General features: G+C 39.6%; 1 protein-coding gene across 2 annotated transcripts in view; it reads left to right on the top strand.

Moving 5' to 3' along the window:
• The window catches only part of CCDC149 (coiled-coil domain containing 149), a 143818-nt gene that overhangs the window by 73542 nt on the left and 57348 nt on the right, over window positions 1-12928 (top strand). For both annotated transcript variants that reach the window (XM_036764635.1, XM_036764636.1), the window contains exon 4: window positions 1796-1903. In XM_036764635.1, the coding sequence (XP_036620530.1) occupies window positions 1796-1903 (108 nt within the window). The remainder of the gene's footprint in view (window positions 1-1795; window positions 1904-12928) is intronic.

The following is a 12928-nucleotide window of genomic DNA, read 5'->3' on the forward strand; positions in this document are numbered from 1 at the left end:
GCATTATTATCCCTCTGTATTCAGACTTTAAATGTCGGCACTTACTATTCCAGGTCCCTCCTGAGACCTGTGACCATTAGTTTCAATCTTGGTCTCTTGTCTTTGTTCTCTCCTCAGAAGGGTGGTATTCTTAGTGTCTGGCATGAGTATTTGTCAGGGGAAAGCTTTTGAAATGGAGCTTCTTAAGAGTGGAACCCGGGCCGACTGGTTCCGTTTTAGGTACTTTGGCCTACCTAATCATCTATTCATTCACTCATCTTCTGATGTGCTCGCTGTGTGCACAGCGCAGGACTAGATGCTGTGAAGGGGTGCTGAGGAAGAATGCTATGGTTTTTATTCTCAAGGAACTGATAGTCTTCTTAGGGAGAGCAGACAGACACAATTAAAGAATACTGACAAGTTACAATTATTATAACGCAAAATTGTATAGTGCATAAAGCAGTAAGAGAAGGTTTCTCAGAAAAGGACCTTGAGCCGGGGGTTGAAAGGAGTATTGAGTATTGGTTGGTGGAGAGGAGGTAGAAATTCTAATCAGGGCTGGCAGAATGAGCAAACACAATAAAAGGGATATAATGGAAAGGGCACTGGATTAAAATGGGAAAACCTAGATTTACATTCTGGCTCAGCCTCTCACTAGTGTGTGTGTGTGTATGTGTAATGGACCCCTTTTCTGAATAATGCTTTCAAATAATTGAAGGAAATGCTAAATTTCAGTTAGAGATTAGTGAAGATAAAGGTGTATTTATTTGCCATCCAATTTCATGGACCCCCCCTGATATCTATTCACAGACCTCATGGGTCTGTGGACCCCTAAGTGAAGAACTCCTGGACGTATAAGGACCCTGCTAGCTCTAAATCTATTATCTTGTAATCCTAGGGGGACTATCAAGCTATAAGTGTGTGGCAGTGTTATGAAAAGAGCATCTAGCCTTGAGAAAGAGTAGGAGTAATGATCCAGTTATATTGGTAAAAATAGCCATTATCCAAATCATTGCTAAAAACATTCAGCAACACGGTGACAAGCACAGATTCCTGGGGCCTTGAATGCTAGCCTGAACCATTTAGATTTGATCTGCTAACAATAGGGAGCCATTGTAGGATCTTGAGGCAGGAGTGGTATAATGAAGCCAGTGTTTGAGAAAGATTATTCTACCAACAGGGTAAAGAGGGAGTGAAAATAAGGAAAACAGGAGGCAAGGAGAACAACCACAGAATGAGCCGATAAGAGCCCTGGCATACGTGCCCCTGTCTGGAAGGACCCTTCATCCTGTCATGCTTGTAATTCCAACGCTAGCCACTAGAATTGTGCTGAAAATTTCAGGAGCTACAGTACTAAAAAATTAGATCTGTGTCAAGATGCATGTTGAAATAATACTAGAAGTACCTCTTATTTTCAATAGTAATAAATAATACCTAAAATAATATTAAATTGGGGGAGGCTTCCAAACACCTTGGCCCAAATATGGATACTAAATTTACTCACTCTCACTCAATTTCTAAAACCCTATAATATTGAATCCTTTTATTAAATGAATATAATTTTCCCATTTATTCCATGTTATTCATTGATTAAAAAAAAAGGCTCCACAGCTCCATGTTGCTTTCCTGTCTGCAGCGTTAGTAGCATTTTTTTGCCTGGCTGCTGTATCTCAGGGTCCTCCTGCACGCATTTATTTTAATGGTGTTTGTATGGTTCTGCTGTTTTTCGATGCCCACCTCCATAAAAATAATAAATTCTTGAGCTTATTCGCTCCTTTATTTCCAATTGTGTTTCATAATGCCCTGATACTTCCAGGCTAATCTTGCACAACTATTGAGTGATTCTCGGGACCGAAATAAACATCTGGGAGAAGAAATTAAAGAACTTCAGCAGAGACTTGGAGAAATACAGGGGGACAATAAGGTACCGTAAGAGCATCCCCATGTGATTGTGGGCTGGAGTTTTATGTTCAGCACATCTGAAAAATGTAACGCTGTGTTTGTTGGGAATTTGTTTATAGATTTTACATTTGCAATGAAAATTCACAGTTTAGCATTTCTTATCTTTATTACATTGCCCTTTCTTTTCCTGTGTGCCTTCTATGTTACTCGAAAATATTGTTGTAGCCCAGTTCAGAAGTTTCATTATATTCAGCTTGGTGGTGAAAGAACATCGGGCGAGGGTGAAATAAAATACAAATGCCATACTTGGGTACTTGGTGGGTCTCTCCCTCTTTGTCCTCCTCCCACTTTTACAAATAATGGATTTGTGGCTCAGATGATTCGGAATTATTCACATTCAGCTTAGAATTTTAAGCAGTCATCCTACTAATTATGTTCACATAACCAATTTATTTTATTGCTAAATTTGGCAATTTGTATGGAGCGTTGCTCAAAATCCACTGCTCGGCATTAATCAAACTCCCCTGTTGGCAACGTTAATTATAAAATATGAACTCATAAACTCCAAACTAAATTGTGCACTCATAGTTCTAGCTAAAGCTGTGCACAAAAGTACAATTGAGAAAGGTTTTGTGTGTGTGTGTGTGTGTGTGTGTGCGTGTGTGCGTGCATGTGTGTAAGCTATTGAAGTCTAACTGGCCTCCAAATAATAGCCCTCTTTGCCAGGATGGCTTCAATTTCTAGCCTGTGCCAAAGGCAACCTTTGCATCAGGTTTAAAGTCTTGGTTTCGTTTTATATATCTATCTTCAGATAGGTTTTTTGTGAGATCTCACCTATACACATCAAATTCTTCAACAGATAATGCTTAGAGGCCTAATTTGGAGGAAGTTGTATGCATATATAACCTGAGGAGAATGTGGCCCAGGCTATAGATTGGCATTTTTTAAAGGGTCAGGATTCCTAACTTAAGAGGCTAGGTCTGGGAAAGGACATTTTGTTGGGAAGTCTTTTTTCATATTAACCCTTTCAATTTTTGTACCATGTCTTTGCCCCAGCCCTACTATCAAACATGATTTTGTGGCTTAGCTATAAAATGAGAATCCAAGATTATGCTATAACTCAGGGAAGAGAGAGGAGAGAAAAAAAATTACACACACAGAGAAATATCGGCATTTATATTTAAGTAAAACAAAACCAAAAACAAACCCCCTTTGTAATTAAAATACATACACATATGATAAGGGATAAAAAGCTGGGCATACTGTTCCTGGAATGTTAGATGGATGCATTTTAAAAAATCATTTACTTCTGTGATAATGTAGATATTTGCTTGATCGTAAGAGAAAGGCATTCTTAATAACAAAGCAGAGCTTTCCAGAGATTTGAAAAATGTATAAAGGACAGTACCCAACAAAATATTAACTGAATATATTTTAATGTCATGGTTCTTCTCCTTTGCTATCATTTGCCAGCATTTCTTTTACATTTTATTTCCTTTTTTTTTAGCTTTCTCAATTAATTTTTGATGTGTACCATTTTCTGCCTCACCTTCCCTCTTTCTCCCCCTCCCCCTTTTTTATTTCTTGCTACTCCTGTTCTGTATGGGTATGGGCTCCCTTATGTGGGCATATTTAAGGAATTTGGGGATGATGTTGGGTTTGTTTTGGGAGGTGTGGGGAGGTGTATATAATAAAAGATAGGACCTTCTTTCACATTGCTTGCCCTTCGGATCCTCCTTTCACTCGCTGGCTACATTTATCAAATTTTTTACCTCGGGGTAGGAATTTCATGACTCATATTCATGGGTTGAGAAGCAATTAACCTGCCAAAAGGTACAGTGAGAATGTTATAATCTTTAGCAGACCCCATGTACCAATTTCGTGTCCTCTTCCCCCAAACTAAACACAATTAGACCCTAGGATTCTTTTGATTCTCATTTGCATCTAAAATGATAGGTCTGGTTTTTATTTTAAGTTCCATGTGATGTGAGAGTCACAGGCTTCCCTTGAGTCCCCAGTTTTAAACCACATATAAAGCCAAATTAGTCACTTGGTAATGGGCAGCAGCATTGCCTCAGAATTTAGAAGCCCGGGATTGATAGGTGGTCCAGCGAGAGCAGCAATAAAGGGCTGAATAACTCTTGAGGTGATGAGCCGAGCCAGGGCATCAGCCACTACTGGGTGGGTGTTTAAACAGTACTTGTTGGCTTCACTTAACTTGCCTATTCTCCCTTAAGGTGAGTAGCAGTAGAAAAGTCTTTTGTGGGGACAAGATGAAATCAGGCAGTTCATTATAGTGTGAGGACATGTGTAATTCCATAATTCCAAAAGATTGGCCAGCCCAGCTAGATGATGAAGCTAGTCTGGGGACCTTGAGAAGTTTCTCAGGACTGAACAGACTTACTTATGATGAATCAGAGAGATCAAAGGGTAAAAGAGCCTGCTCATGGAATGGTTCAAGCTAGTTAAACTCAAAGATACTAAAGTAAAATGTTGTTGGAAATAGTTCTCCACTCCGATTGGAACCCAAAGGACCTCATGCATTATTTTATGGGTGATTGTTAAAACAGCAGATTTTTATCTCAGCATTGCCATTTTAACTGACGACCCTTATCTATATTTTGGGAAGCACAGATTCTAGATGTTAAGTACATTTAAAAAATAAGGTGATGGAAAATTACTTGCCTTGGATATTTTAGGGTAGACTAATTTTTCCATTTGTTCAGCTAGAGCCTTGTAACCCTACAAGCCATAAAACATCTCCAAACAGCCTCTTGAAAGATTTGTTGTCCCCCTCGTTCACTTACAAGCAGTTCTCATGAGAATAGGGGTTTGGAACTTAGTGAGTTGCCCATGACTGAACACCATTTGCCATCAACTCAGGCCAACTTCCAAGAAGAATTTGGGGTTCAGCACTAGTGCAGGGGTCCCCTCTCGTCCCTATTGCATGCTGTGAGGTATTTAAACAGAAACCTAGCTGGGCACCATCCTCTTCCTTGAAAGTTATGCTCTTCAAAGGTTAATGAGGAAACACGAGGCTGACTCCTCCGCCAAATGTGGATTGTAACCTCCACAAATCACCACAGGAAAACCTTTCTGTGAATTGCCGAGGGCATTGTTCAGATAGAAAGAGCTATTATGTGAAAGGCTAAAAGCCCTGACTTCCAGAAGAAACCGAAGAGGAGTCCATAGATACATAATAAGTATATTATAGCCCTGTATATGGTGGTCACCCTATGTAGTTACTTGCCTAGTACTTCATAATCCACCAGGTTTCATTATGAATAATGGTGTGGGGTATAGAAGGAGACAAGATTTGGGAGAATGCCCATATGCTGAGAAGGGCTAGTTTGGTACTTCCTATTCTCCTGGTCAATAGAGTGAAAAGTGGGATGGCAAATAGAAGGAAGCAGACTTGGGAGAATGGAAGCACAAGGGGAGTTATAGGTGTAGAGGGTCACAGGCATTCATTTGAGAACCACTGGGCAGGAACACTGTATCTCTGGGCTTTTCTAATGAATGAGTCTATGCATTTTTTTTGCTCTGTAGTAGAACACTGAAGTATAGACATCCATCTTGGAACAGGAGTGATCCTATGCAAGTCATCCACCAAGGATCTGGAAGGTTTCATTTTTCTTTATTGATTTAAATTTGTTGACCCAAAGTATAAGTGAAATTGGAAGGTACAGTGTTGTTCTTTTTAGTTATCAGCATAAGGGAAGCAGTGAAATTGGGAACTAACCAGGCACTGACAGGTGTAGACCAACTTCTTCATCACCCTTAATATTGTTGTCTTCTCTATGGTTTTTCCTCTGCTTGGCTGCTTTGGGTTTGGGCTGAAACTGTGTATGCATTTAATGTCCCCTTTACAGAATATGCACTTAATAAGCTATACCAGGAGAGGCAAGTAATGTGTTGATAGAGACAACTCACAGTTGTTTATTCTGTCTTTTCTTTTTGGTTTTATTTTTCTTTTAAAGATTGTGGCATTTTGGTGCAGAATACCAATAATCCAATATTGAGTTTGCAAAAGCCAGAAAATGTAAGCATTAAACCTCTGACAATGTCATACAAGATTTCCTTTGCCAGCTTTTGTGAATTTAAATTTAGCTGTTGTGCTAATGCATAAACATAGTGTTTTGCATTTAATAATGAGTTTTATATTGCACCAGCTGACAGTCTTTAAGTGTCCATGATTTTATCGGATGTTGGCGCAGTAAAGTGATAGTAGAGTGGTACTTTATTGACGTGTGGCCCTCTGATTGGTTTAGAAAGTAAACCAATTAACTAAAAACCAGGAGCCAATAACAGGGGTCCAATGGGAGTACAAATGACTAATTAAAATATAGTTTGTTAAAATAGTACTCAGCTGTAAATGTTTGTAATAGCCCTGGGGTTATATTCAGAGAGTACCTTGTAAATAGTTCCACTATTAGTTGTAAAAGAAATTAAGGTTTTCTAGCCTGCATGAAGTCTGAAAGAGACACTTTGATGAAAATAGAGGTCACTTTAGGGTACTATATAAATTAATTACAAAGTGCTGAAATAGGCAATGAAAAGACCACCTTCCCCTTCCCATCCTACATTATCTAGCTTGTTTTCCTCTAGGGACATGTGATTATGAACCACAGGCAATGCAGAATTAGTTGAGAAATATTTAGCCAGTCCAACAGACCTGACTAGTTAAATATCTTTGAGTGTTCTGTTATACCATGACTAACTTGAATTCTGTCTTGGTAGATATATTTAAGGTATAAAAGGTCCCCTCAATTCCAACATCACTTATAGCATACTGCAATTCTTGAATATTTTATTATAGGATCACAGATCTAAAACTAGAAACAACCTCAGAAGCCTTTTAGCCCAACTTTCTCGCTTATTGTTGAGAAAAAATGAGGCCCAAGGAGGCTGAATGACTTGTCTAGGGTTGTTTAGATTATGGGCTGTGCAGTTGGGATTCCCAGGTCTCCTTACTCTGTTGACAATATTCTTTCCAATATGACCTAGTGATTCCATGTTTTTCATCTGAATCTTGTTTCATGTTGCATTGACAAGTACAGCCATTCAAATACATGAACAAGAGTATAAGAAAAAAATTAGTAAGCCAGGTAAAAATTTTCTTAAAACAGAAGAGATTAGAAATTATTATACAAGTTTGTTAACCTCCTAAAAGATGTGAATATTGACTCTAACATTGTGGCACCAGCCTTATTCTTCTTTCTGTAATCCTTTGTGATCCTCTTTAAAAATCCCATTTTCTGATGGAGGGTTGACTCTAATAGAGCCATGGTTTTTTTTTTCCTGAACAACGTTGTCCAGACTTTTCAGTTAAAAAAAATGAAAATGCAGAATATGAAAATAAAGCAAACTTCTAAATGCCCACTTAAAAGTATGGAAATAGAAAAGTTACAGTTATGAGAGCCCATATGGGATCGCCTTTACTGTTTGAATGTAATTCAGTAAAACAAAATAGTACATTTGGTTGGAACATGGGTCAGGAGGACAGGAAAAAAGGGGTCATGGGGGAGAAGTTAAGGGAGACAGGGTGAGAGTGGCATTGATGTAAATTAAAATCCTATTGATTTTATTTTAAGTGAATAATTCTTCTGTTTAAAATTCCAACTGGAATATCATGACAGTCTAGGAATTTAGATTTTCTCCTGCCCAGGGGTGTTGGCTATTGGTGATCCTCTTTAAATCAGTGGTGTCAGGATCCACATTTTTAAAAGGAAACTGGCAAGGACCCAGAGAAGAGGAACAAAGGAAAGTAGAGAAATAGACGGTAGGGCACTGTGAAATTTGCCTAGCCTAGCATCCGACCCAGATGGACATTTCAAAAATGCTTTCCAAGGGTGGGCACACTTCAGGTGTGCTGCTGTAACAGGCACAGACAGGTGCTTCAGGGAACGGGGAACAGGAGCATGAGGAGGGGATAGATACCTGCATTCTGGTTATTAATGATAATTCCTCACATTTGTACAGTGCTTTCTCTTTCTCCAAGTACTTTCATACACATTATCTCATTAAATCCTCACAGCTACCCTGGGAAATAGGTAAGGTAGATCTAATAATAGTTATGTTAATAGTAATAAGACCTCAATAAAAGTGATTGGTATAGCACTTTCAACTTTATACAAAGCACTTTCCCATCTTTTATTTAATTCACTTGTCACAACAGCTCTATGGGCCCAGGCCAGTTGACAGATGTGGAAACCAAAGAAGTCAAATGTCTTACCCACTATGTCACTGACAGAGGCAGCACTAGAAGTCAAGTATCCTCATTCCTAGGGCACTACACTTTGCACTGCATCCAACAGCTTACCAAAACACCCTATCACAAAGCCTTGTTACCACACCATGCTCTTACGCAATAGCAGAAGTGCTCCAAGCAGCTTGGAGGCACTGGTCTTGGAATCCTTAAAACCTGAATTCCAATTTTGCCTCAGATTATGAGCTGTGTGCCCCTGGGTGGGTAGCTTAGCCTCTCCTAGCCTCATTTTCCCCATCTGTAAAATGGGGATACTAATAGCACCAACCTCCTAAAGTTGCTGTGAGGAGCAAATGAGATAGTGTATGCAAAGCACTATTCAAACCTTCAAGTCACATAGAAAGGCTAGTTATTGTCATTGTGGTCGTCATCATCATCATCATCATCTTCATCATCATCATCTTCATAACCTAGAATTCATTCAAAATGTTTATTGTTCTTGATTTTTAACGTTTGTGAAATGAGAGCCCCTAGCATTCTCGGAGCCTGGGGTCACCATGCAGCTCCCTAAAATAGGGAGCTGTCTTGCTCTACCAATCGGCAGCAATGACACCAGACTTTGTGAATCATGTTTTCATGTACATGTTTACCAGCTGTTTTACACCTATTCTGGTTTCTAGTTGGAATGTTCAAAGCCCTCCACAAACTGACTCCAGTCTACCTTTCCATCTTTTTTTTACACATTCTTCCCTTTTAGATACTCTATTCCAACCTCACTGGACTACTAGCCATTTCCCCGGACGTATCCTGTTCTCTTCTTGCCTCTGTATCGGCAAATATTCTCCCTCATATCTCCAACATGTTCCCCACTTTTCTCCATCTATTGAAATTTGTCTCCTTCTTTGAGGTCCAGCATCAGTGCCACCTTTTTTCATGAAAGCTGCTTTGGTCATCATAGGTAGACATTACCCCTCCCTCTTTGGGTCTCTCACCTACTCTGACCTCTCCTTTGCACTGGCTAAATCATTGTTTTAGAGAGGATTCTGACCAATAAAATATCTGTAACTTGGGATAGCTAACTGGAAGTCTCAGAGTAAGGGGCTATGTATGTATGTCTTGCACTGCCTAGCTGCTACTATATTATAAACTACTTAAAAGCATTGTGTTACTTAATCTTTGTTTTCTCATCATGTAACACAGTAGCTTACATGTAGGAGATACTTAATAAAAGTGGCTTGCATATAGGAGATACTTATTAAAAGTTTGTTGAATTAAATTTTAGATTCTAGGGTAGAAAGTTGTCTTTTTTGGTAGGCATTTTAAAGTAGGCATTGCTACTTTACTTACTGGTTGACATTATGAGAAAGGTTGGCATTCGATTGCTACTTTCTCTACTTGAGTTGCTAAAGGAAGGGTTGGAACTCTCTCTCACTCACACACACACACACACACACACACACACCAGGGAAGCTGGCAATTTGCTCAAGTAAACTATAGATACAACAAGCACTTTTTTCATTTGTTCTCCAAGAAAAATTGAGTTGTGGGCTGCCAAGAATGTGAACCTGGAAAGTACCCCTGCCCTGGCAGTATGGGATTTTTGCCTCACCTGTTTTGTGGAGGCCATCTAGTCCTTAACAGCTGTATCACTCATGTTTCAGACCCAACTAATAATGTGGCTGTGACTAACTTGGCCTCTCTTTTAATATAACTATTTTAAGTAGTCAGTACTTGAGTTTTAATAGCCAATATAGTGTGCACATTAAACATCAAATGATTGTTAGCATATTTATTGAGGCTTAACAGCCATACAAGTATATGAAAGATGGCTCCCTTACATGGCTGTCAGACTTCAATAAACATGTTTAATAATTAATTGGCATTAAGCAAACATAAGTGTCAGAATCTAAATTAAGTGTTCAATGAAGCATATTTCAAACACAGTTGAAACTACAGTGACATGTTATTATTTAAAGTCCAGACCATCAGTTTAGCTTTTCACATAATCGGAGGAAGTACTGTGTTTTTCCAAAGGTATTGCTGGTTCAATGGTACTATCACGTGAATACAGCATATTTTGTTGTACAATGTACCAGGCTATCAAAGAGACATAGAGCATGTGTGTATATCTCTGTGTGTATATTTGGTAACATGTATACGTGTGTATATCCATATGTGTGTACAATGACACTCATGTTAGATTGGTTCAGTGACCAGACTCCTAAAGAAGTCAACTTGGAAGGAAGTCTTTAGTGGACTGCCAAGGGCTCTGTCCTGGGCTCTAGGCTGTTCAATATTTTTATCAGTGACTTAGATAAAGGTAGAGATGGCTCTGCCCATGATATGAAACTAGAAGAGAGAGCTACTATGTTGGATGACAGAATCAGGGTCCCACAAGACTGCAATAACTAGAACAATGGGCCAACATGTAATAGAGATAAATGGAAAGAAACTTCTCAAGCATGCAATAAGTGAACATGACTGGACATTGTTTACTCACCAAAATTTTATCTTTTGTTTTATAATGGGTTACAAGTTCACTGTGAGTAGATGATGTTATCTCAAAACCAAAAGCAGCTAAAGCAGTCTTAGGCTGAATTAAAAGAATCCGAGTATCCAGAACTTGGGAGCACTCTGCTATACTCTGCTCTGGTTAGACGTTGCCTAGAGTACTCTGTTCAGTTCTAGGTGTAAGGATAAACTGGAGAGTGTCCAAAGGAGGATCTCAAGGTCACAGATGAATAGCATCTTCTATTTAGAGCTGGAAGAGATCTTAGATGTCATTTGTTCCAACGCCTTCATATTTAAGTGAGGAAATTGTGGCCCAGAGCATTGTCCAAGATCATAAAGCAGCAAGTGGTAAAGCTGGGATTTGAACTCAGATTTTTCTGACTGAAGCCCAGCTATTCTATCTCCTCCACCAAGCTGCTTCTATGAGGTTTGTTGGAAGGAACTGTGGTGTTTAATCATGGAGAAGAAAAAACTCACAGGAGACATACTAGCTGTCTTCAGGTACTTGAAGGGCTTCTTTGTCCGAGGGGTTAGATTTCTTCTATTTGGACCCAGAGGGCAGAACTAGGCCTGAAATCTGAAAAGATATAAAGAAAGGCTTACCATAAGGATAAACTCCCCAACAATTAAAGTTTTCCAAAAGCAGGAAGGATCACATCAGCAGGCATGGCTTCCCTATCACTTGTGATCATTAAGCAAATGTCAGCTGCTCACTTGTCATAAATGTTGTTGGTCAAATATGGGTTATCCTAGATCAGGGTTGGGGAATCCATGGCCTTGAGGCCTTCTTGAGGCCTTCTTTGGGTGTAGCCTTTTGGTTGAGTCCAAGTTTTACAGAACAAATCCTTTTATTAAGGGGATTTGTTCCTTTAAAGAAGTTTGGATTAAGTCAAAGGACTGCACTTGAGGACCTAGAGGGCCACATATGGCCTCAAGGCTGCAGATCCCCCACCCTTGTCCTAGATGGTCTGTGAGATCCTCCTTTTGCGGAGAGTCTGTGTTTCTCCATTCTCTTTCTTACTCCACTTTCTTACTCTCATCCCTCATTTTGAGATCTAGGAGACTCAGGGTTTTTGAAGGTTATTTCAATGGAGGACAAGCTTTGGAGAGTCTACCAAATTGAACAGGTTTTGAGCATGGGCTCAGCAACAGACTTTGTAGCTCTCATTTGAAAATGAGGTTGGCTAAGTTCAAAGCTACTCATATCAAGAAGACTGTTACCTACAAGGGTGTGGAGTACCCATATCATCAAAACCAGGAGTCTTCAAAGTAAGTGTGCAATGAACACACTTTTGCTATAGGTAATGTTCTATAGCAGGCTAGTGGCAAACATTAGATGAGGTGCCTAATACTCTATATTTAGTACTAACCCAAACATTAGAAAAATCATCCTTCAGGCTGAACATATTAAATTGTTAGGGGGCCATCTGATCTCTGTCTTGTCACTGGACACAGAAGGCTGTGGAGGAGAGAGCAAGGCTGGTGACTTTGCATAGCCCTCCCTCACTTAAATCCAATTGACTTGCAGATCATGGCATCGCCTTCCTGATATCATGGTCCTCTTTGAGCATGAAGGACAGAAATCAACAATAGGAACAACATTAAGTTGCCAAGTCAGTCCGAAAGATGAAGCCTCCTGAAGGCTGAACTTTTGTACTACTTTGCTGGGAACCAGACCTCCCTGCCACTTCCTGGCCATCTCCACTCCAACCTGCCTGCTTTCTAACCAACACTCCCCCTACTAAAAACTTGGGCCCCAAACCTAGGATCTGCCCAGAACCAGGCCTCCATGCCATTTCCTGGCCATTTCCACCTCCTCTCTATCTTTCTACCTCCCCTCGAAGTTATTGTCCTCTTTAATTAGAATGTAAGCTATGGATAGAGTAGCAGGCCTGGAGTCAGGAAGACTCAATTTCCCGAGTTCAAATCTGGCCTCAGACACTTAACTAACTGTGTGACCCTGGGCAAGTCACTTAACCCTCTTTGCCTCAATTTTTTTTTCATCTGTAAAATGTGCTGGAGAAGAAAATGGCAAAGAACTCCAGTATCTTTGCCGAGAAAACCCCATGAAGAGCGGGACATGTTTAAAACAAATGCATAGCAAAAAAAAAAAAAAGCTCCTTGAGGGTAGGAACTGTCTTCCTTAATTGTATTTGAATCCTCAGTGTTTAGCATAGTGCCTGGCACCTAATAAATATTCAATAAATGCTCTGTGCAACAAAAAAAAAAGAAAGAAAGATGAAGCTACTAAATCAGAAGTGTGCTCATACCTCAACTGGATACAATCTAGTCAGTAGCTTGGACATTATCTAACTATTCAGACTGGTG

This window comes from Trichosurus vulpecula, chromosome 6 (assembly GCF_011100635.1).
Source record: "Trichosurus vulpecula isolate mTriVul1 chromosome 6, mTriVul1.pri, whole genome shotgun sequence".
Lineage (NCBI taxonomy): Eukaryota > Metazoa > Chordata > Mammalia > Diprotodontia > Phalangeridae > Trichosurus > Trichosurus vulpecula.